At 35.5% G+C, this 22,599-nt stretch overlaps 1 protein-coding gene across 1 annotated transcript; it reads left to right on the forward strand.

Moving 5' to 3' along the window:
* The first annotated feature begins 1,396 nt into the window (after positions 1-1,396).
* efcab2 (EF-hand calcium binding domain 2) lies at positions 1,397-19,283 on the forward strand. The gene is made up of 7 exons (XM_006626042.3): positions 1,397-1,539; positions 2,243-2,327; positions 4,286-4,358; positions 5,077-5,156; positions 14,231-14,273; positions 14,846-14,912; positions 19,039-19,283. Exons 1-7 carry the CDS (start codon positions 1,515-1,517, stop codon positions 19,152-19,154), a joined length of 489 nt encoding a protein of 162 aa, XP_006626105.1. The 5' UTR covers positions 1,397-1,514; the 3' UTR covers positions 19,155-19,283.
* The last annotated feature ends 3,316 nt before the right edge of the window (positions 19,284-22,599 follow it).

Below are 22,599 nucleotides of genomic sequence, written 5' to 3' on the forward strand. Positions count from 1 at the left end.
TTCCATTTGGGAGCATCTGTCTGTGTGGAGTTTGCATGGTTCCTCCGTGTGCACTTGGAGTTTTGCAGAGTGTTCTTGTTTCCTCCCACCTTCCACCATTCAGGTTGGGTTTCTTTGGCTGCACTGAATTATCTCTGTACAGGGACTGAGCTCAAGGGGATTTCATACTTGAGAGGTTTGTTCTTAGTATTGCCAATGGGCTTTTAGAGAAACACAGACAACCAAACACTTCATCCACTTCAGGGTTGTGTGGGGGGGCTGGAGCCCATCCTGACAAGCAACAGGGAAAGGTAGGGTACACCCTGGACTGGACAGAAGTCAATTATAGGATGAATCATAGATACAAACAAACACACACTTACAACAACAGAGTCCATTCTCCCTGAAGCCAATTAACCTCCCAGTATGTCTTTGGACTGTGGGATGAAACTGGAGAACTTAAAGGAAACTCATTTGAACACAGGGAGAACATACAAACTCCACACAGATAGCACCCAAGGAACTGAACCAATGGCCCCAGCACCACCTCAACACACCATACAACTGTTTCACTTCAAACATTGAATAATGGAATACTACCATGAACATTTTCATATGAAGGTGTACAGACATTATACAGTATTTGCTAACATATCCAAATCCCTTCAAAGTCAACTAAAATAAGTTTAGTTACTGAAGTGAAAAACGTCTTGAGTAGAACAGAAAAGTATATGATTTACACAATGTGTGGGTCAGTGTTGCACATTTCATTAAACTAGAATGCAAATTTATCAGAAACTTTAATGTTTGTGTAGTTTCTGTTTGATGCATTCAAAGAGACAAACCAATACTGGTAACTGGAAACTGGTAAATTGTCACAACAGACAAGTGTTTATGTGACATTTCAAGTATAAATAAGTATCAGAAAATCAATACATTGCCACACAAGGCAGCTTAAAATATGAATTAAAAAGTATTTGTGAATTTTGTCCTACAGTTGTCATTCAATGGGGAAATATTCCATATTCTAACAACATTAGCCCAAATGTACATCAAAAACTATTTAACTGAATTTATGAATGTATCTTAAAATATCAATTGCTAACATATTTAAATAAGGTGATTATTTTATTTACATAGTTCAATTAATTTGTCCTCATAAATTTGAACAGCAGACATATTTTCTTTCGAAGAAATATACTGTTTAGAATTAATTTCCTTTACTAAAACGTCGTGTTGGAAATTATAAATACCTTCGTTGGTATCATTGTTTAAATTTCTCAATTTTTGAAGAAATCAGTCGTGCACCATATTTACATTCGTATTGATACATTATTTTAACTTTCAGTAGAACGTATTTAGATACATATCCTGGAAAACTTTTTTTATTGTTATTGCAGATGCCAATGTACCGTACAGTTTACTAATTGCATAGAGCATGTTTTAAGGATCCAAAAGTAAAGTTGCTACAACTGAAGTCTTGAGGGGAGTTGGGATAGCATTAGGTCTCCTAGCAACTGGAAGAGCAGTGAAACATGGCGGAAGACAAGGATACCGCAGGTATTGTAGCACCACTACCGATCTTTAGTTTTTTGTTATAAAATACTTTCAAGCATGTAGCATGTTTGACCTTCTCCGAAAAATACATTTTTGATTAATTTTATAAATGTACAAATAAGTGTCTGCGAAAGACATGATAACGTAGGTCATGCAGATTCACATAAACGTTACCTGCAAACTTCACTAAGTAAAATCTTGTTTAGTAGTGTACTTAGTTTTACTGAGCAAACCGTTCTGAGTACTGTACCTATTTTTACTGATCAGACGATTGTTTTGACAGGCACATTAGAAGGAACGTAAAAACGATTATGTTTTATTGTCTACCCCACACTCAACTTTCAAACTGTTGAGGGTCTATCAGTAGAAAGCAGTAGCAATAATTAGTCACATGTACAGTGTTGTTAATTTAATAGAAAGTTCGATTAGGTTCTATTTCGCGATGAAATGAGATGAACAACCAGCCATATGATTAAACCATATGATTACAGACGTAAATCTTACGATTCCTTCAGTCGTTTTGCTTTTTGACTACTGTAGTCTGCATTGTTTAAACAAAAGTAGTTTATTATTTAAAATGACTCCTCTTCACATAACTGTAGTCATTTTGGTATGTATTATTGGACTTTGAAGGTTTTGTACTGCAGGTAGAACTGAGACTACTTCAAATTAAAGCTTGTTGGCACATTTTATTTTTGCCTTTTAGACGCAATACTTGCTGCTGTTCAGAAAAAGATCAGCGGCGCTTTTGACGTGTTTGACCACGAGTCCAACAAGACGGTGGATGTGAGGTTTGGGCAACAGATAAACGATGCATTTCGCGAATTGCTTTTCTAATTTTTCAATGGAAAGAACCCATAGATCTCAGAGCGGCAAAGGCAGATACAACATAGGTTTTATCTTTAAACGTCATGTTTACGTTTAGTTAAACGTGATGAATATTTGTTATAAAACAAAGTATTTTGTAATGACAAATGGGTATCGCCACACCAAGCTTTTTCCAAAGCAGGGGGTTACATAGCTTCAGCCTTTCTGGGAAGTTTGCTCTAACATAAATCTAGTCTGTTTTATTAAATAATGTTATGAAACAGTCAGCCTGCTCGTGGGAATAGAACAGGCTTTAAACCACATACATCTTTTGCTGTTAGTTAACATTTTTGGTGCATATAAAATTTCATTAACAAGCAAATGATTTGAGCTTTTTTTTACATAAAGCTTTCACATACAGTATGCACATTTGTAAGAGGTGGGGGACATACCGTATCTATGATGGAAATGTCACAAAGCACGGGAGCGTTTTAGGTGCAGTATTCAACGCTCAATCGATTTTAACTAGACGTTAATAAATCGGTATCAACGTACTGTAGTACTGTACCTCACTTGTTACTCACCTGCGCTTTTCAACCAATGGGTGATTTAACACCGGCAAGGGTGTGACCGCTATCACGATAACGAAAAACATTTTTTGAATTTATATAGAATTTATATAGTATAAGGATACGTTTTCAGTATCGTTATCACTTGTAATTATACACATTGTGACATTTTGTTTGATGTCATTTTAAATGAAATATGTTGGTGTTCATTTTATAAGAATAATTGAACAGGTACAGTATACTTCATTGCATTGGTGTATGATACATTTTAATCAGAATGCAGGTAGTAAAATCGCAATGTATCCTGTTTTTTGTAGGAAACATAATTCAGAGATTTGTAATATTTTGTTTACGTAGAGCAGATGTAGAGGTTTAAACAGATCTAATGTTTTTCATGAATTAATTTAGCATAATCTAAATGCAATATAATTTTAAAATGAGTGTTTTTGGAAACCTCATATGTTAACCAGTACTTAAACAATCTTGTGTGAAATTCTTATTCAAAACGCTTTGGAGAACACCCATTTTGTGTAACAAAACTAACAAATAATGTTTGCTAGTATTTAATATTTTCTTTAAATATTGTTTCTTAAAAAATAAATGTATTGTCTGCTTTGCATCCATTGCACATTTTAAATTATTCCATTGGTTTTGAAATTATACTGAGTTTTTCATATGTATGAACAGTAGGGCAATTCAGAAGTGGTCTTGCAACCACTGTTACATTATGTCTTCCCACTGCTGGTATTGGTTAGTAAAGATAAAACAATTATTTTCGCTCACATACACAGCATGGTGGTTAGCAGTACTGCTTTGTTGCTCCAAGGTCCTGAGTTGAATTTAATTTGGGAGCATCTGTCTGTGTGGAGTTTGCATGGTTCCTCCGTGGGCACTTGGTGTTTTGCAGAGTGTTCTGGTTTCCTCCCACCTTCCACTGTTCAGGTTGGGTTTCTCTGTCTGCACTATCTTGCAACTCCTGTTACAGTACAGTATGTCTTTCCACTGTTTGTGTTGGTTAGTAAAGATAAAACAACACATTTCCCAGCATATTGTAACATCCAAGCACTGAATAGCCGAATTGTTTTGATAATTAAAGTTCATTAAAACTTAGCAGTCATGCATATACTGTATGATTTAGCCGCAGGCTGTTTCCATAGAATGACGCCTCATGGGTTTGGTGCCTTCTCCATTTGAAGGCTGTATAGAAGTGATTCCCTTGCTGATTCTATTTTTTTTTTTTTAGAATAACAGACAGTATGTTTCACATTTTTATGGTTCTGCATGCTTTTCTCGTGCATTTGCACTCTGCAGTTTCGTAGCCTCTGTTCGGTTCTTGCAGTCTTATGTGTATGTCTCTGTTATTCCTTATAAAGGGAGGTTGGTACGATTATACGCTCACTTGGCTGCTTTCCTACAGAAGGGGAACTGCATGATATAATAGCAGAAGTAAGACGGTTTTCATGTTATTCAACAGTTTATCCCATTAACTATCAAGATGCTCCAGATAAATTGGAATTTTCACCACAACCTAAAGTAATGCCTGATCAGAGACATAAAGAACACTGTTAAAAAAATGCTACATTTTATGAATAGACATAACTGTTGTAATAGTTAATGGTCTTTTTATTTCATTTTTAACCTTGGTCTCTATGTACACTATTCACACAGTGAAGAATCTTTAGTTTTATTATGCTTGTTGGATATTCTTATATTAAAATGTCATGTAATTCTATTATGCTATTGCCTAAACCTTGTATTTATTACTGGTATGCCTGAAATATGCATTTTTCTTAGTATTCAGACATTAATTTCCCTTATTCATTACCATGTTGTTTTTTATCCAGATTTAATTTCCTTTTTTAGAAAACTTTAAAAGATATTCTGGAAGTATAAGGACAACATGCAGAAATTCATTAACTCATAAAGTTACAAAATAGTCTCATGTCCATAGCTCTAACAACTATAACAAAGCAGGTCTTCAGTGAAAACAAAAGCAAGTAAAAAACGCACTGACAAACAGTCTTAACATCCTCCTTGGTTCATAGAACCTGCTTACGTAACTAAAGCATCCATGATCCCTTAATTTATAAGATTGCCTTCCACCCCTTCAGTCGTGAGTGACTAGAATAGACTGGGAATATAAAGTCTTTTATATTTTCTATAGGTAGAGGAGGAAGAACCTACAGGATACATTCGGTTTGAGAAATTCCTGCCAACGATGACAAAAGTGCTAATGGAGCGGAGGTGAGCAAATATATGGTTGTTGTTTGTCATGTTTTGCTAGATTGTTTTCCCTTGTTATGCAATACTGCCTTTCTATTTGCTTTTTAAAATTGGATATAGTAATATGGAATTGTATGTGGGTAATAATTGTATGAGATTTGTATGGGGGTAATTCATAAAACAGTAACAACATGTTCACAACCTCTCTTGGAGTCCCAGGGGCAGGTTTAAATAGATGCTTCTACAGCGGGGCTCCTGAAGATTTTGCACAGATTTGCTTCCTTGTTGTCATCTTTGGAAGTCTTTTCAGGAGCTGCTCATTTCACAAAACAGCAAAAGAAGTATTATACAGAACACATACTCAAATGAAAGGCATAAGGGGTGAAACAATAGCAGTTTATACACCCAGAATGAGCCGATGCCTGAAGTTCACCATACAAATTATTGGAAGCTTTGTCCAGTTTTCTATGGGATTGGGTGGGGTCCTTTCAGTTAAAAGATCTTGGCAGGGCATCCAGGCATTTCCCTACAGATAAGATCATTTAGGTAGCACAGCTGGAGCTTTGGGCACTTAGGGATAGGGATGAAGTATGATGGGGAGTTGTGAATAGCATGAAATTGGGAATACAAATAATGGAGAGTTGAGGGTGCAAAGGAATAGTGACTTTGTGACTAGATTAAGTTTCTGTTAAGAAATAATGATTAGTGAAGTGTTGAAATGACTATGATTGGGCACCAAAGTGTAAACCTGTTTGAAAACTCCAGTGCCTAAAAAGAAGTGAATGATGAAAATAATGAGTGAGTCAAAACCTAAGAGAAGAAAACAGAAACAGAAGACCATGCAGACTTCCCTGAGAGGGGACCATTGAAAGATCTTAGAAACCCTAAGGGATTCTGCCCATGAGGTTTAATGATAGACCACTAAAAACACACTAAATTAAGGTGACACATTTGCAGGGCTGCGATTATTGTTAATGTGCCATCTATTAAGTAGTTACATTGGGTCAAAGGCAGTTTGATTCGTTTAGTAAATGAAGTCATTCAATTGACATCACAATTCACTGAATTGATATAAAAGACTTTGTTCACCTGATTCATTTGAATCAAATATTGCTGTAGACAGGAGACTGGGGCAGTGAATGAAGTAGCTCTACAAAGAGGACTGTCTCTGCCTCCTGCAGTGTTAGCAAAAGCAATGCACTTTTCCTACACTCTGCCCCTCTCTGTGAATAGTATACTCACCTGTAATCTTTAAGGACATTATATCCCAGTGAGCCTGCACGCCAGTGCTGCTGTATCTCCTTCTACATTCACCTACACCGCTAGGGAATTGCTTCAATATTTATAAATACTGGGCACAAAATATAGGCACAACTGTTACATACTGTAGTACACAGCATGCATTTATATAGGGTTTTGCATTTTTTACATCAACCTTTAAAATGCAATAGGCAGTCATTTTCTATACTAGTGCCAATTTCACTAAATTTACTCATTGCCCTCTAAATAAGGAATGTTTAAAACCATTATTAAGATGAATTATATTAATATATTTGTAATTATATACAATATATGTAATTATATGTAATTTCTATACATAAATACTGAATTTTACAAAACATTTTAGGAATTTTTTCAAGTGTTACAAAAGCAAAGTGAGCAAAAAGCAAAAAAATAGGTTCAGAATCCAGAATCCTGGCTGTAAGATATAAAGTGATGGGAAGAATTAACAAGTATGAGTGGTTATCAGACATTTGCATTCCCTTGATCATTGCTGTGCTGTGCATAAAGTTAAACATTTTTCAGCTTTAGGATTTTGTCATTTTACCTAATGTACAAAGTTAAGTGGGCTATTATCATAAATACATAATAGCATCTTCATTTGACAGATTAGTACTCTTAAGGTAAAAATGCATAATACTGAGCGATTTTGTGACATTGGGAAAGAGTAGTAAGCTTTTACATGTAAAGAAATGGGAATAAAGTTAAAATAATGATAATTAAAGTATGTTTTGAATAGATGATTATGAATTAGTATTGAATAGTATAATTTGTATCTAGTATAACTGAATAGTAATTAATTTGAATAGTATATTTCTCCATTGAACCACCTCATTGTTACGGCACATTATTGCCAGTGGCATAAACAAAGTCACAGAGTCATCAGGTGGAAACTCTACCCTGCTACTTTCATTTGGAGCTGAAAATAATCTCAGTTTTTTAGGTGGTACAGTATATGCGTCTGACTCCAGAGCATTGAAACCAGAGCACTCCGTGTAAAAAAGAGATGACCTTAAATGTACTTAAAAAAAATGGAAACAGGCAAATTGATGAAAGATTTGACAGAACCCAGTGTGAGGTGCACTTTAATTAGTGTTGCCTGTGGAAAAAATAATGTTGGGTTATTACACAGAAGTGAGTACTATCACAAAATATCACAATACAGTATACAGTATGTAAGTAAATCTATAGTAAAGTTGTTTAAGAAGTTTCCTTCCTGTGAATTTAGATAGAAAACAAAACTTTGGACTACTAGAATTGGTGGATCACTTTTTTATTTGATTTTCATGTCTTAGATTTAACTTAGTGAAAAATAGTCTGTCTAGTTTTCCACTGGGCACATCTCTTTAGGGTTTCCAGGTGACATTGACAAATTCGAAAACAGCGGTAACACTGTAATTTCTTGAAAGTAAGCATTTTAAGCTGGGGTTCCCACCCTTCCTTTGCACACAAGTATTTGTTTTTGTAAACAGCTTGGCATTAGAAAGGTGATCAACAGGTTATATTTCCTAAAAACAGTAAGCATAAGAAATGATAGTATCTCTAAACAGTAAACATAGTGTCAAATAACAATGTTTAATTTGCAACATTGTTAGTTGTGTGTCTGTTTTTGTTAAAACAAACACCCTAAATATATTTGTAATAAATTAATTTTCCTTATTCTTAAATTGTGTAATTTTAAATTTTCCCATGATGTTCCAAATACCCAGTGTCAAACATCTGGTTGCATTTGAAATTGAATACCCCCTTATAGTGCTGCAGCCATCAAATAATAAAATCATACAATTGCATATTTTTAGACAACTCACAATTAAAAAAAAAATTATCTTTTCTATTTTTGCATTGAATAAGGTCAATAATATAATTTCTATATGAAAAGGAAGCTCTATATATGTAGCTCTTTTAATAAAAATCCTGTTACTGTAAGACATTTTGAATGTCCATATGGCTTGGACACTTGCTAGCTGATTTCTGATAATATGCCAAGCAGTGTAATTGCCAAAGAGCATCACATTGTTTCTTAGAAAATAATATTACTTCCTGTGACAATAAAGCTTATTTTTTTATCTTTAATGTGCTTTAAAATCAGATTGCACCATATACGGTTCTTCAATAACTTTATTACATGAAAAAATAACCATACATAAATCAATACATATTTATTGTTCTATCATCCCAGTATATGCACCTTTCTTGTAGCTGTATTAAAACAGTTTTAAAAGGTTGGATAATTTTAGCCAAACAAATTACTAAAATGTGTTTTGTCAGCCTCGTGACCAATAAGGTAAGTAATATCTCTGTACCATACATATGGTACAGAGATACACTGAAAAGTAGTACATTAACATATATGTATATTATACAATATTATAATTGTAAAATTAATCATTTTTACATTCATATGGCATGGTATTATTTCATCCCAAAGGCTCCCAAAGAGATTATACCGAGTAGTTATAGAAGGGGACCCACCTCATTTACCACCGAATTGCAGCATCCACCTGGTGATATATTACAGCCATTACGCATATACAGACCCCACTACACAACAGATCAGGTTGAGAAGTGAGAAATTGCCGGCTGAGGCACCAGTGAATTAAGGGTGAACTTAAATCAGTTTGTGTAAGACCAGAGTTGAATTTAGCCACAAAACCACGGTAAACATTTGTTCAAACAGTCCCCATGGGGTCTTTAATAAGTCAGCAGACAGGACGGTGGTTTAACAGCTCTTCTGAAGGAATTCACTTTCAACAGCACAATATCTCTTATCACTGTACTGGATGGTTCCAGAGGGAAGAATGTCACCTAGTCAACCACCAGCACCATTTACAGCATCAACCTGGTTTTCCTTGAAGGTGTCCCATTACAGTACTGACCAGGCCAAGCGTGGCTTAGCTTCTGAGATCTGATCAAATAATAATAATAATAATAATTAATAATTGCTTACACTTATATAGCGCTTTTCTGGACACTCCACTCAAAGCGCTTTACAGGTAATGGGGACTCCCCTCCACCACCACCAATGTGCAGCATCCACCTGGATGATGCGACAGCAGCCATAGTGCACCAGAACGCTCACCACATATCAGCTATCAGTGGGGAGGAGAGCAGAGTAATGTAGCCAATTCATAGAGGGGGATTATTAGGAGGCCATGATTGGTAAGGGCCAATGGGAAATTTGGCCAGGACACCAGGGTTACACCCCTACTCTTTTCGAGAAACACCCTGGGATTTTTAATGACCACAGAGAGTCAGGACCTCGGTTTTATGTCTCATCCGAAGGACAGCACCTGTTTACAGTATAGTGTCCCCGTCAGTATACTGGGGCATTAGGACCCACATGGACTGCAGGGTGAGCGCCCCCTGCTGGCCCCACTAACGCCTCTTCCAGCAGCTAGGTGGTAGTGCTGCTATCCATGATGTATACTGATACACAATTAAAATGTTTTGCATCAGTACCTCAATGGGAACACATTTCATTTTAGCTAATTTAATATATATAATTAAATATGTACATTTTTAATGTATTTTAATGAAGTGGGATGTATTTTTCCTTGAGACAACAGAATACTGAGCTCAAGTCAAATTTATTCATAGAAACACTAGTTGCTCATAATTTGGAATTTCGGTTTAGTTCAGGATACCAAAATTAGATTATTAAAAATCTGTCTAAACAGCTATCCAGAAAGACGTGATATTAATTAACTCAAGTACAGAGAGTGAGGCATATACCACTTGAGTAATGAATATCCCCTGGTTGCTGTTGGCATGAGTGAAGGCAATCTGTCAGTGAGAGAAGTTGCCGAGAGAGCGAGTTAAACTACTTCAACAGTTGTGACAACTATAGTGGGGAGATGGTTTCTGGTGGCTGGTAAACCAGTAAAAATCATGGAGATTGTACCCATGAGTGTAAATATGCCCCCCATTGTTTTGTTAAGCCCAACTATAACCCTTCTCCCCCCACCCCTTCCAAATATGTGGATGGTGTCATCAGCATTTGTTTACAGACTAGCGCTGAAAAACCAGGTCTGGACTACATCCTGGAAAACAGAGAGTCCTGACCTGGAACAATTGCCCTGGACTGTTATATCTGATACACCTGTGCAATTGTTTTCAATCAGCAGTGGCTACAGCAGGATCTGTTCCAAAAAGAAATAACCCACACTGCAGCAAAAAAAAATGATTGCTCGCCATCTGTGTGAAAATTATCAGCATGCTTGGAGGCTGTTCGGGAGAAATGTTGACAGCAGAGTGATAAAATCACTGTATTCTATGAGCTAGAGAACAGATTTGGTGTTGGTGTGTTTTATTCACTGTAGAATGCCATTTTGCCCTTGACAGACATGAAAGAAGGCAAATAACGTGTGGAGATGTCTTAGTGAGTGCTATGTTGACTGTTGTGCAGCTCACGTCAACTGGTGGGGAGGTGGAAGTGTGATGGGAAGGAAGGAAATCATCTTTAACACAAAAATGCCTTTGGTTCAGATTGAAGCTGATCTAATGTAACAGCTCAGTGACAGCCAGGTTAACAAAGTCCTTGAGCCAATAGTTTTTGTATAAAATAAACTGGAAGTGTTGAGATTCCAGCATGATAGTACAGGGCAACACAGTACTGTGGCTACAATGGCACAGCTGCAATAAAACAATGATGAGGATTTGTTTGCCAGTGCAACCAATGGGAAACAACTGTGACCATCCATTACTCGCCACGTGGCTGAAGGCTATACAGGAAAATGGCACAACATACTGTATCACAGCAGTCTATTCAGAGGCTTATCATGTCTGTGTTATCAGTGCACCCAGCGTTAGGTCAATGCTCAGAGAGGTACTGACACTAGATTTGTAATGTTTTCATTATGACAATACACTGCAGTGTTCACACTGAATACTTATTAGGATTATTTCATGGGTTTTTTCATGTTTGATGTGATAGTGTTTAATATCAGCTGTATGTTAAATATATTTAATTAAAACAGTTACACCTGTGTGTTGTATTGCTTTTGTACATCAGTATATGTTAGCTGTCCACACTTAATAATGGAATATAGTAGTCTGTTTTAAGATAAAACAACCCAATACAGTACATTATAAACCTTTGATAGAAGTGTCTGTCAGAAAATAAGTTTTCCACCATGCTCCAGTGATAGTTTAACACCAGGCAATTTTTCAAATTCAGTGTTAATCTTAATAATATTTACTTTAAATTGATATTTTTGAATAATTAACATGAAGTAGCACTGTGTCCATCCAACCATGTTCAGTACATGTTTTATCCTTAGAGGGTCACTGTGGGCTGGAGCACAACACAGCAGGCACCAGACTTAACTACACCCAGGATCAGGCACCAGTCCATCTGGTACCACTAGTCTTGGGCTCACACATATGCATTCACTTACATACACTCATGTGAGAGGCATAAGCACAGGTACACAGGAGACCATTTGGCCTGTCTGGCTATTTTGGTTTTTCAATTGATAGGAGGTTCCTCCATTCTCCCACAAATAGAAACAATGAATTGCTGAGCTTTTCAGAGACTGCAGTTAACCAAGACGGTATGACAGCATGCTGTGGGTGAACACTGGAGCACCAAAATATAACGCATGATGACACAGGGAGAACTTGCAAACTGGTGGCAGAGAGAGCCAGGTCTGAGTGAAATCTGGAGCTCTGCAAAGGGATATTCTGCAACACTGTTAGAATTACAATGCAGTGTAGTTAGAATAAGCTACTGGTCTACATGGTGTATATTTAGGGACTGATTTTAAGCATATTCATTTTATTAGTATTAATTACTAATTTTCTTAATGTTACTTTGGAGGCACAGTAAACATTTAATTTTGTATATTGATACTCCCTGTGTCTTTTCTCATGGCATTTAACCTCGGTTAACAGTATTTGAAATTGTAGTCCCACAGATGTGTCATCTATACCGAAAATCTTGTGTACTGTATGTTCAGGAATATGGGCTCCAGTAATTTGTAACGTAGTGTGCAAGTTGGTGCTTTACACACCTATATGTTTTACACACATCTGAAGATACAGAACTATCTACGAACAGGCAACAGTCCAATTCAGTTCTATCAAGTTGTGAAGTATTTAGTCAAATACAATTTGGTTCAAAACCTAAAATTGGATAGAATGGAAAATGAGGACATCCGACAAGCCACAAAAGAGGTGCAACACCCTTTTCTGTTTCTTTTCCTAGGAATTCCCAGAACTTGTTGGAATGGTTTGCCAGGAAAAACACACTCTTGAAAGTGGGCTCTTGGACAAAAACCCATTGTTATGCGTCTACTGTTAAAGCCTCTGTTTCTTTCTTTTCTGGCTACTTTTGTCACTTCAGTTTCTAGAATTAAAGATTTCTTGAAAGTTAAAATGTGCTAGTTTTTAACCACTTTTGGAAATAAATGAAGGAGGAGCAGTACATCTATCAGGTTTATTTATTTGGAAAAATAAACAATTACTTCTATAAATATGCATTCAGGTGAATGGTAAGAGGAAGTATGTTACCCTTTTGACAAAGAATCTTCTGATTAGTTAAATGTTTAATTTACCATGTTTAAAAGTTCCTTTTGCTTTATAGATAAAAACAGCACAGCATCTCTGTGGAAAAACAAGAAATGTTTTTAAGCCACCTTCAACCAACACCCTTTTGTGAAAACTGATTGGAGGCTGGGGTGGCACGATGGTGCTGTTGTTAGCATTAGTGACCCTCTGCACTGGGACCCAGGGTCAGTTCCGGGGGTTTCCTTCAGCCGCACCAGTTTCCTCTCACAGTCCAAAGACATACTGGTGGGTTAATTGGCTTCTGGGAAAATTGGCCATGGTGTGAGTTTGTGCGTGTCTGTGAATGCTTTGCAAATTACTGGTATCCCGGCTAGGGTCAGGTGTCCTTGCTCCTGTTGCCTGCAGGATAGGATGTGGCTCTATCGTGAGCCCGTATTTTGATAAAGCAGTTAGAAAATGGATGGATGGAGATTGGAGGTTGTCACCAATGAAATGGTGACAACCCTTAATGTATCTGAATGTACCTGTTACTTATGGAAAATAACTTTTAAGGTGTACTTTTTACTCACAACAGTTAATACAAGAGTTAAAAATGTATTTTTTTTTATATAAAACTAAAACCAGGAAAAGATGTATTTTTACAATGTGGTAACATTCCATTACTCTGATTGAGCCATCTCCATACATACAGTACTGGTTTATTCAGAAACTTTTGTGTTTATGTTTGATAAACTAAGAAAGGAAAATCAGAGAGCTTGAGATATTGTTTTTAAAAGAAAATCCTTGCATAGTACAAATTATTACACAGCATATACCTCTAAATGTCTTAACTAATTTTGCAGAATTATGCTTTTTGCAGATTCATTTTAAGAACTAAGAACAAATTATAGGTCAGAAACAAATTAAATTGTTTTTTTCATAACATATCATGCTCACTATAACCTGATTATATATAAATATTATTGACAATAATGGTCCGTCCATTGACTTAATAAGCTAGTTCCTTAGACAGTAAATAGGTTGAGGTGTTGTTGACATTTGTTCCTTGAGGCTTTCAATGAGTTTTAAGTTATAAGCATGAATCACTGACAGTTATCATGCTTAATTAAGTGTTTAATATAATAGGATTATTTTTAAAATCATTATATTTACATAGTTTTTCATAATATAATGTAATATTCTTGTCACAGAAAATGAGAACAAATTCCATATTAGCTATTTCTTCAGACTGATTTGCTATGAGTACTCTATATTATTAAAACAAATGAGAAATATAAGCAACATCCATCATTCTTTATAATCTGCAGGTACAGACCTATTTCTGAAGATACTCTCCTGCGAGCTTTCGAGGTAGGTATACATTCTCTTGGGAATACTTCAGTTTATTGAATTATGTATCTTGACCTTATGGTGGCATGGTGAGCACAGCTGCCTCACACCTGGGTTCCAGCTGGGATCCTGGGTTCCATTCTAAACTGGGATAACTTTATTCAGTATTATTTTTTAATTTCAACTTTATTATTATAATTAGTTGAAATTATTAAAAAATTAGGCTTTGCTACATTCAAAACATCAATAGTGAATTATATGTGAAGGGTGAATATTTGTTAATAGGATGATTTGTTCTTTACCACTATTAAAGCATGCAATGCACACAGTGTTTTGATTTAAGTATTCTCAGTGACATTCTATTGCTTAATATTCTCCTTTGTCAGATATAATCCAAACACAGTAACAAAATATAATTTTTACTATTTCTTTTACCCTCTGGGCAAAGACTTTACCGCCTCTGTTAAGGCATGATTTCCCATTAGTGGATTATATTCACATACCACAAAATGAAATCAGAATTGATTGATGGTGCCAATGTAAAATTTTCTTTGATATAGATTTTGACTTGTTTGTTTATGTTTTCCCCTAAGGTTTTAGATCATGATAGAAAAGGATACCTTGATCCTGAAGAACTCACAAAATTCATGTCTGAAGAAGGTAATTTTGCTTATATGAAGCCTTATTGTTCTTAACTTTACCTGTGAAAACGTACTACAGTCAAAGCCACTTAGATTTCCAAATGGCTTAAAAGTATTCTTTTGCCACCTTGTGGTTATTGTGCTCCACAACACCTCCTTAAATATTTCGTTTGTGGTTTATTAAGGGTTTTTGTTTTGTAGATGTTGCTTTTAATTGTAATTCAACCACAGAGCCTAACTGGATTCAAAAATTATTTAAGACGAATGACCTTTTTAAAGTAACACAGGGGTGATTGAAGGTTTCTATTTGACACCAGCTTGAATGTTGTGAGACCGGATTTCGTGATTAGGATTTGTTTGCAATTTTACACGTGTGTGAAAGGTTGAGTTACTAAAACATTGTAATTAGTTATGTAAGCTGCATGGAATCGCATGAAACCACAAAGGGTTGTACGCATATCAAGCTAAGCAGTCATGTTGTCAAAGCCAATACCTGAATTATTTCAGGAAATGGCTAGATCAATTAGCTACTAATTAACAAATAGACAAATGGGCCAAATAGCATCTGGTTTATGTTTGACTATTCATTCTGAAGAACTCTATTGGGCAGATTTCATCAGTACCTTTGAATATTTTGAGTACTATAGGCAGGTCCACTTGTAATCATCTCTGTTCAAGACTAATAAGGTTGAGGTCTTCAGCCTTTTGATTTTGTTCTGAAGCTTCAGAACAGGTTCATTAGAGAGTTCATTAGAGTAATTTTTTTTTGCTAATGATTTTAACTAGTGTGAGGATTGACTTCTATGCAATGCTGAGTACCAGTCACAAGTTTTATATAGTCTTAATCATAAATCACAGTATACAGTATGTACTATATCAATTGAGTAAAAATTGGATGGTTCTTGTAACCCTAGCCCTAGATTGGCCTGAAAAGCATGCTCATTTAAATATCAATTTTAACAGCATTTTTGCATTAATTTGTATATTTAAGGCTCATATTTTGTGGTTTGAGAGATATTTTCAAATGTAATATATGTAGGCCTTTCAGAGACAGATTCTCTCAGTTTAAACCCCAGCTAGGGTTAGGGTTAGGATACCCACAGTAAGTTTCCCACAGGACATTTATTGACCTTATTGCTTTACTTTGGGGCAAAAGTGAACTTCTTGAAGAGTGATACTTTTCACTCATGACAATGTTTTTTCTTTTTTGGATATATTTGGCTGTTTATATTGTACTGCACATTTTAACATTGGCATTCCAAAAGTGGGTCAAATTAAAAGTGTTAAGAAAACTCATTTCAGTATGTAAACTCTCTCTATTTAGTCATTTCAAGTGGAAACAGAAGTATAATTGGAGTCAAAATTGAATGGTACACCTGAAGAAGGCTCCAAACCCAAAATGTTCATTTTCTCTCTTTTCTTTTCAGCATGGAATAAACCTATTACTTGTTCCTTTGCAGACTACGCATGCTGACGCAGCTACCCACTTTAACCCTAGACTAGCCTGAAAAGCAGGCTCGAGTACTGTACAAACAGGGAGTTTATGCATGCATCTCTGTACTTTCTCAGTCCATCAGCAGACTCCTTCACAATAACTCATTCATGAGCTCAGTCATATAGCAGTCCTACACTAGGATTACTGCGACCTTACTGCAAGGATTACTTGCTTCTAAATCAGACTGGAGAAGAAAGGTCTGTCTGTTTTTAGGTCTTCCCTAAATGATGCCTAGCAGATGCTGTTCACAAGCCTGTAGATGAACAGTCAGCCCTACTACAAACGCTCACAACGTTGTCCTCCTGCCTATATATAATGAAGTTATTTTGTTTACCATCAGAATAACAAGCAACATAAACAAGATGAACTATCTACTGTATGTAGGTGCTAAACTATCATAAACATATTAGAGACTCATTGTAAAGATTAATAGACTCTTACAGCAAAACAGAATGAGATAGTAGGAACAGTGTCTTGTGGGTTTAGAGGGCTGTTAAACCAGGCTACAAGCAGAGGCTGATATCTATTACAAACCCTAAGTATGTACAATAGTTCTATTAAGAACTACTGTATATATTTATGTATATTTGCCACTGTGAGGCACTATGGAGCTTTTGAAATGATGAATGACTGTATACGGTGGGAATATTGGATGGACATGTCTCCACTTACTTGTTATCCCTATGTGTTACTGTGCATGACTCTTACCAGTAAAGCAAAGTCTTTAAAAATTGTAAATCCAAAGTGAGTGGATGTACTGTATAATAAAAATAATTGGTGATTCCCTAGTTGACCATGCCTTAGAGGTAAGAGGTTAGTCTGTAGCATTTTGCCATGAATAACATTTATGACATTTTAAAATATTTTCCTTATGTGTATACAAATGTTAGACATTTCTATATATATATTTTTTAGTTGTCTATGATTAAGCAAATCCAGGAGCTCTCTTTGTGTAGGTCTTTGTAGAGCTGTCTGTAATTGTAATTGTCAAACAATATCTTGGTTGTCAAAAAAACATCATTATGGGTTATGATCTGTAATTTTCTAACAATGGCTCAGAAGTTGCTGAGGCTATGGAGCTTGTATTTTTTACCAACACACACCTCTTGACAGGAGTGTGTAAGAACCCATATGCTCTGTGACATGCTTTCACTGATTGGAGAATATCTCTTTTCAATGTCAATGAAAGTTATCACACTCTGTCAATGATGTCAACCTTTTCTGAACAGAAAACATTTGCAAGAATTATCTAAAACTACTTCATTGGAAGACAGAGAGTGCTATTAATAAAACATTTACCAGCACACCGCATTTTTCCACCTGTTTTTTTTCATTGATAAGCAAACAAGGTTTTAATTCATTATTTGAATGTTTTATTCTTCCTCCATGACATACAGTAATCAGAGAAAATACGCATGCATTTATCTATCCAGTAACTTTAACAGCAGAGCTGACAGAAGAATTGAACTGTTCTATCTTTGTTGCTTAAAATTCCAAACTGCTTTTCTTAAACTTCATACAGTAACTTATTTGCTTAATATCCTGTGAATAAAACAGAGCTTTGTTTTAATGCAATTATAAAAAATAATTTAATTTGTGTCTTATTTTCTCTTAATTGCATAATCATGGGTTGAATACAAACATTTAGATTTTTTAGATACATTTGATGAAAGAATTTGGTGAATTGTGAAGTATGATAAACACTTTTGAAAACAAAACTGTAGAAGAATGAGATGAAAAAAAATCCCAAAATGACATTTAATGATATTAATTTATTTAATATGGAACATCATTCTCTAACCTCATGCTAACTTAATGCTGCATAATACGTCAGGTAACATAACCTAGGAATGCACACTTTTAACTTATTAAACGGTTTCTTTAAACAGTTTAATATTTTAAAGTATCTGCCTTGTTTCTTCAATACTCCATACAAACATAAGAACTTAAGAAGGTTTGCAGTTTAGACCTGTTGGTGATGGAATCACCTTCACTAATATGGTTGGTTAGCTTGTCCCATACCCCCATAACACTGTGTGCAAGGAATTTCTTAGTTTTAAATTAACTTTTTCGTGGTTTCCATTTGTGTTCAATCATGATTCTAAATAAACTTGAGTAGTAAAAAATTAACTTTGTCAATGCTTTTAAGGATCTTGAATACTTGAATTAGATCCTCTTGTAGTCTGCATGGACAACATGCAGTTTTTTAGCTTGTGATGATAGCATATTACTTTGAACAGGTAATGTACCTGGCTGCTCTTTTTTGGACTGATTTTAGAGAACAGCTTCTCTTTGTATCATGCTGACCAGAAATAATCACAATATTCTAAATTAGGTCTTACTAGTGCATTGTACAATTATAACCTGAGATTGATTTACATTCTACACTTGTATCTCTATATCATATTTCTATTTTTATGTATTATTGCTTCCCCACAGTGTGTAGAACACTGAAATGATATGTCCAAATAAATGCCAGAGTTGTTTTAAATAGGTTCTCCAAGGTCTGTTTCTTATTTTGAAGGTGGGTCTGATAAGGGGGTTAATTTTAAAGTTAAGGACAACCAAATGGTAAAGCTATCACACAGCCAAAGGCTGTGTTCAATTATGCATTGTAGCAGCGGTGACGTTTGCCTCTTCTTTTTTCCAGGAGAGCCATTCACACAGGAGGAAATGGAGGAGATGCTTTCTGCTGCTGTTGATCCAGACAAAAATGTGATTTTTTACAAAGACTTTGTGGGAATGATGACCATAGAAGACAACTGAAGTTTTAAAGTTTTAAAACTAGTTTTATGACATACATGACAGATATAACATTTTATGAGACCTAGAATGGCACAGAACATTTCAGTTCTTACTAACCTGAATAAAAGCCTTATTCTGCCTTGCTCTGAACACAGTTTCTTGCTTGATTCATGTTGTATTGTTTGTGCTTTTGTGTCATTAATTCATATTTCATATTCACAACACCCTACTATATTGCTAATATAAAACTTTTGTCTTCAACAGTGAGCTGAAATTCAATAGTCAATACGCAACCTCCTGAAAGTAGGAGGTGAAAGAGCTGAAAACAGCCAAATAGGTCAAATGAATTCTATTATTGAGTCAAGTAAAAGATCGTTTGTGTAGCTTAGAGTTTCCCTTGAGCAAAACGCAACTGGTGTATGGTCCTCTAGATACTCCTGATACAAAGGCCGTAGTCATTTGATGATAAATTTCATTATGGGAGTGAACTTCAAGAATAACATACTGAAAATCCCTAATTAATTGGAATTTGTTTTTCTTCAGATTTAATTTTATAATACCATAATCTTCACACTTCAAGTATGACATATACAATATGTTTCTCTCTGTGTTTCTATTTTTGTTGTGCCTAAAATTCTAGATAGCTGTTAAGATAACTATATCCCATGCCTCCTGTTTTTTTTAATGCTTTTTCCCATTTTTAATTGTTTTATGTTGATTCTGTCAATGATTTTGAAGATTTTGAATACATGAATCAGGTCCCACCTTAGTCTTCTATATTCAATTAATTTAGCCTGTCAATGGTGAATGTTCTGTAAGCCCAGTAATGTAGCTGGTGCTACACAACTTTCACATAGTTTCTCTCTATATATACTGTATCATACTGTGTCTGTCAGATTGTCTGACTTCAAAGAACTGCAATTGAAAACCTGATTTGTGCCACTAGGATTTCAGACTACTTATTATAAATATACAGAAATATTGGATATTGATTAAAGAAACTTAAAAAATACAAAAACATGTATTCATTTAGTAATAAGTGGAATGAGTTATTTCTTCTTCTATTGTTCATTCACTTTTGAAAGTTCAATCAATAAGACCATCTTAGATAACCACCACAATTCATTCTACAATTCATTCAAAACAGTGCTACTGGATGTGTGTTTGAGCAGAGTGACAGTGCAACCTGCCTAATGGTTTCTGTGTCGTATTTGACAACAATTTCTCCCTGTTCATTCCCTTGTCATCTGAGTGCTCCGAGAACATGAATTATATCCCATATTGATTAACATCAACGCTTGTTTTGTCTCTGCAGTATAACTCGGTGAATTAAATGACTGAATACTCAAGAGTACAGACACTAATGAAAAATTTGTTTTACTCACTGAAATGATTCATTTAAAAAGGCACTAATCATTTGGGAAATGCGTATTGTGTTGCAGAGTGAAAGGTACGATTGGTTATTCTACGTTTGGTGGCCATACAATAAAAATAATTGATGGTTCCAAATTTAAAACATGGTGAAATGACGCGGGGCTTTCTGTTTTCCCGTAATGTACTCCAAACAATTACACAAGCATCATGACTAAAGCTTAGCAGACACCAGTCTGTATTAAAGGAGCCTGCTGAAATGTGATTATCTTGGGAAGATTAAATTGAGTTGCTTCTTGCCTGCCTTGCCCAGCCGTTTTCTAGGGAGGATGAAATTGGGTTTTAATAGCTACAATTTAATTTGAAGTCTGCGAACGAGCTTGAGTCTCTGCTTTTCTCACAGGGTTAGGTATTAGTAATAAACACACAGTATAGTCCGTAAAGACATTGTAAAGTATGATCCCCACTGCAACTGTAATTAAATTCCACTTGTACTAGATTAATATTTATCTGTTTGTTGTAAAGACATGGAGATATAGGGAAGGATCTTAAAAAACACAAAAAACTTTTTTTGGCGTTTTATTTTTTGATGAATGGCAAGATTAATTTTGTAATATTGTTGTTGTCCATTACACCTTTGAGTATTTTTACAGTTTTTCACTAAATTCAGAAGTGGGTAATAATAATGAGTAACAATTTGTAATCCAATGTTTCTATCAACAATAAACCCCATTTGAACCACAGGTATAACGGCAGAAATGTGACCTAAAATATATCATATATAGAAATCTGCTTTCCACTTCCGTTTAAACGCATGCATTTGAAAGTTACCACTTCAACTAGTCCAGGAAAGTGCATATACCTGAAGAAGTGCTCACACCTGAAAAAGGCTTCACAGCCGAAACTTTGTGTTTCCTTTCTTTTCTTCTCAGCATGGAATAAACCGTTACCTGTTCCTTATGTCTTTTATAGCCTAATAAGAGCAACTGATTGAGTTTCACTTCTTGAGAAAGTGTTAGTTTGAGCCTGGTCAGCACCTGAATATCTGAATATGGTAAATTAACCAGTAACCAGCTGAAATTAAATGCACAGTATCTTCATTGATAAGCTGAAGTAAAAAATGTCTTTGTTTTGTGGTTCTTTAAAAGACTTTTATTGTTGCCACCATGACTAATATTTTCCATTAGATACACGGGTAACATGTGACTGACTTTATCAAATCGGGTAACAGGGGAGGCTTTACTGTATATGAAAAAGGACAGGAACATGAATGCACCAGCCACTCTTCTTGCTTGGAAGAAGAAAACTAAACAGTTGCATTGCAACTAGGCACCGTATGAAAAAGTAATGCAGTTCGTAACACAAATGTGTATCAGCTGGTTGCTCGGTTTGTCTCAGAATCTCAAATAAGTCATGCACAAGGGTCAGGGAAAACCAAAACTGAAAACACAATGATTTATGATTCAGTTCTCTTGAAAAAAGTCAGTAAACGGTGAACATCTTCTTCAGCAGTTAGTGCTGACTTTTGGAATGTTGGTAATGCTACAGGACTATTTTATCCTATTAACAGCACTTGATTACCCTGGTGATATCTTTAAAAGATAATTATTTTGCCTTCCGGCGATGATGAATTATCATTCATTGAGCATTTACCACAAATTAACCCCCTTACTCTCTGCTGTAATTATGGAGGTTTTTTAATTTCAGATTCAATGTATTATACTGCATTCCATCTTTAAGCTGTGTACTGGAATGCAGCTGTTAATAGGATTCTCATCAATCAACCAAACTCCAGGTTCTACTTACTCCACATACGGTATCCCTTTTTAGTCTGTTTTATCCTTAGTGAGTCCCAGTGGCAATTTAGAGACTCCGATTAACATACACAGTGTGTCCTTGGATGGTGGGAAGAAACAGGAACAGTAACCCTCACAAAAACCTAGACAATACACTGGGCTGGAATCGAACACGGGGTGGCTGTTAACCTGGCTTCCCTACAGTCTTCCTTGCACTGCTCTTTTATCAGAAGCTGCTTTCCCAGAGTATTTACCTGAACATCATACTTTGGAGATGTTAGTGAAAATTTACAGGCTTA

The sequence above is a fragment of the Lepisosteus oculatus genome, chromosome 2 (assembly GCF_040954835.1).
Source record: "Lepisosteus oculatus isolate fLepOcu1 chromosome 2, fLepOcu1.hap2, whole genome shotgun sequence".
Lineage (NCBI taxonomy): Eukaryota > Metazoa > Chordata > Actinopteri > Semionotiformes > Lepisosteidae > Lepisosteus > Lepisosteus oculatus.

Excerpts from the sequence above, each read along its gene's own strand:
- efcab2 (XM_006626042.3), top strand. The coding sequence starts at position 1,515 with ATGGCGGAAGACAAGGATACCGCAG. Across the intron at positions 5,157-14,230 it reads AAAGTGCTAATGGAGCGGAG|GTACAGACCTATTTCTGAAG; the intron begins GTGAGCAAATAT and ends TATAATCTGCAG. Across the intron at positions 14,274-14,845 it reads CTCTCCTGCGAGCTTTCGAG|GTTTTAGATCATGATAGAAA; the intron begins GTAGGTATACAT and ends TTTTCCCCTAAG.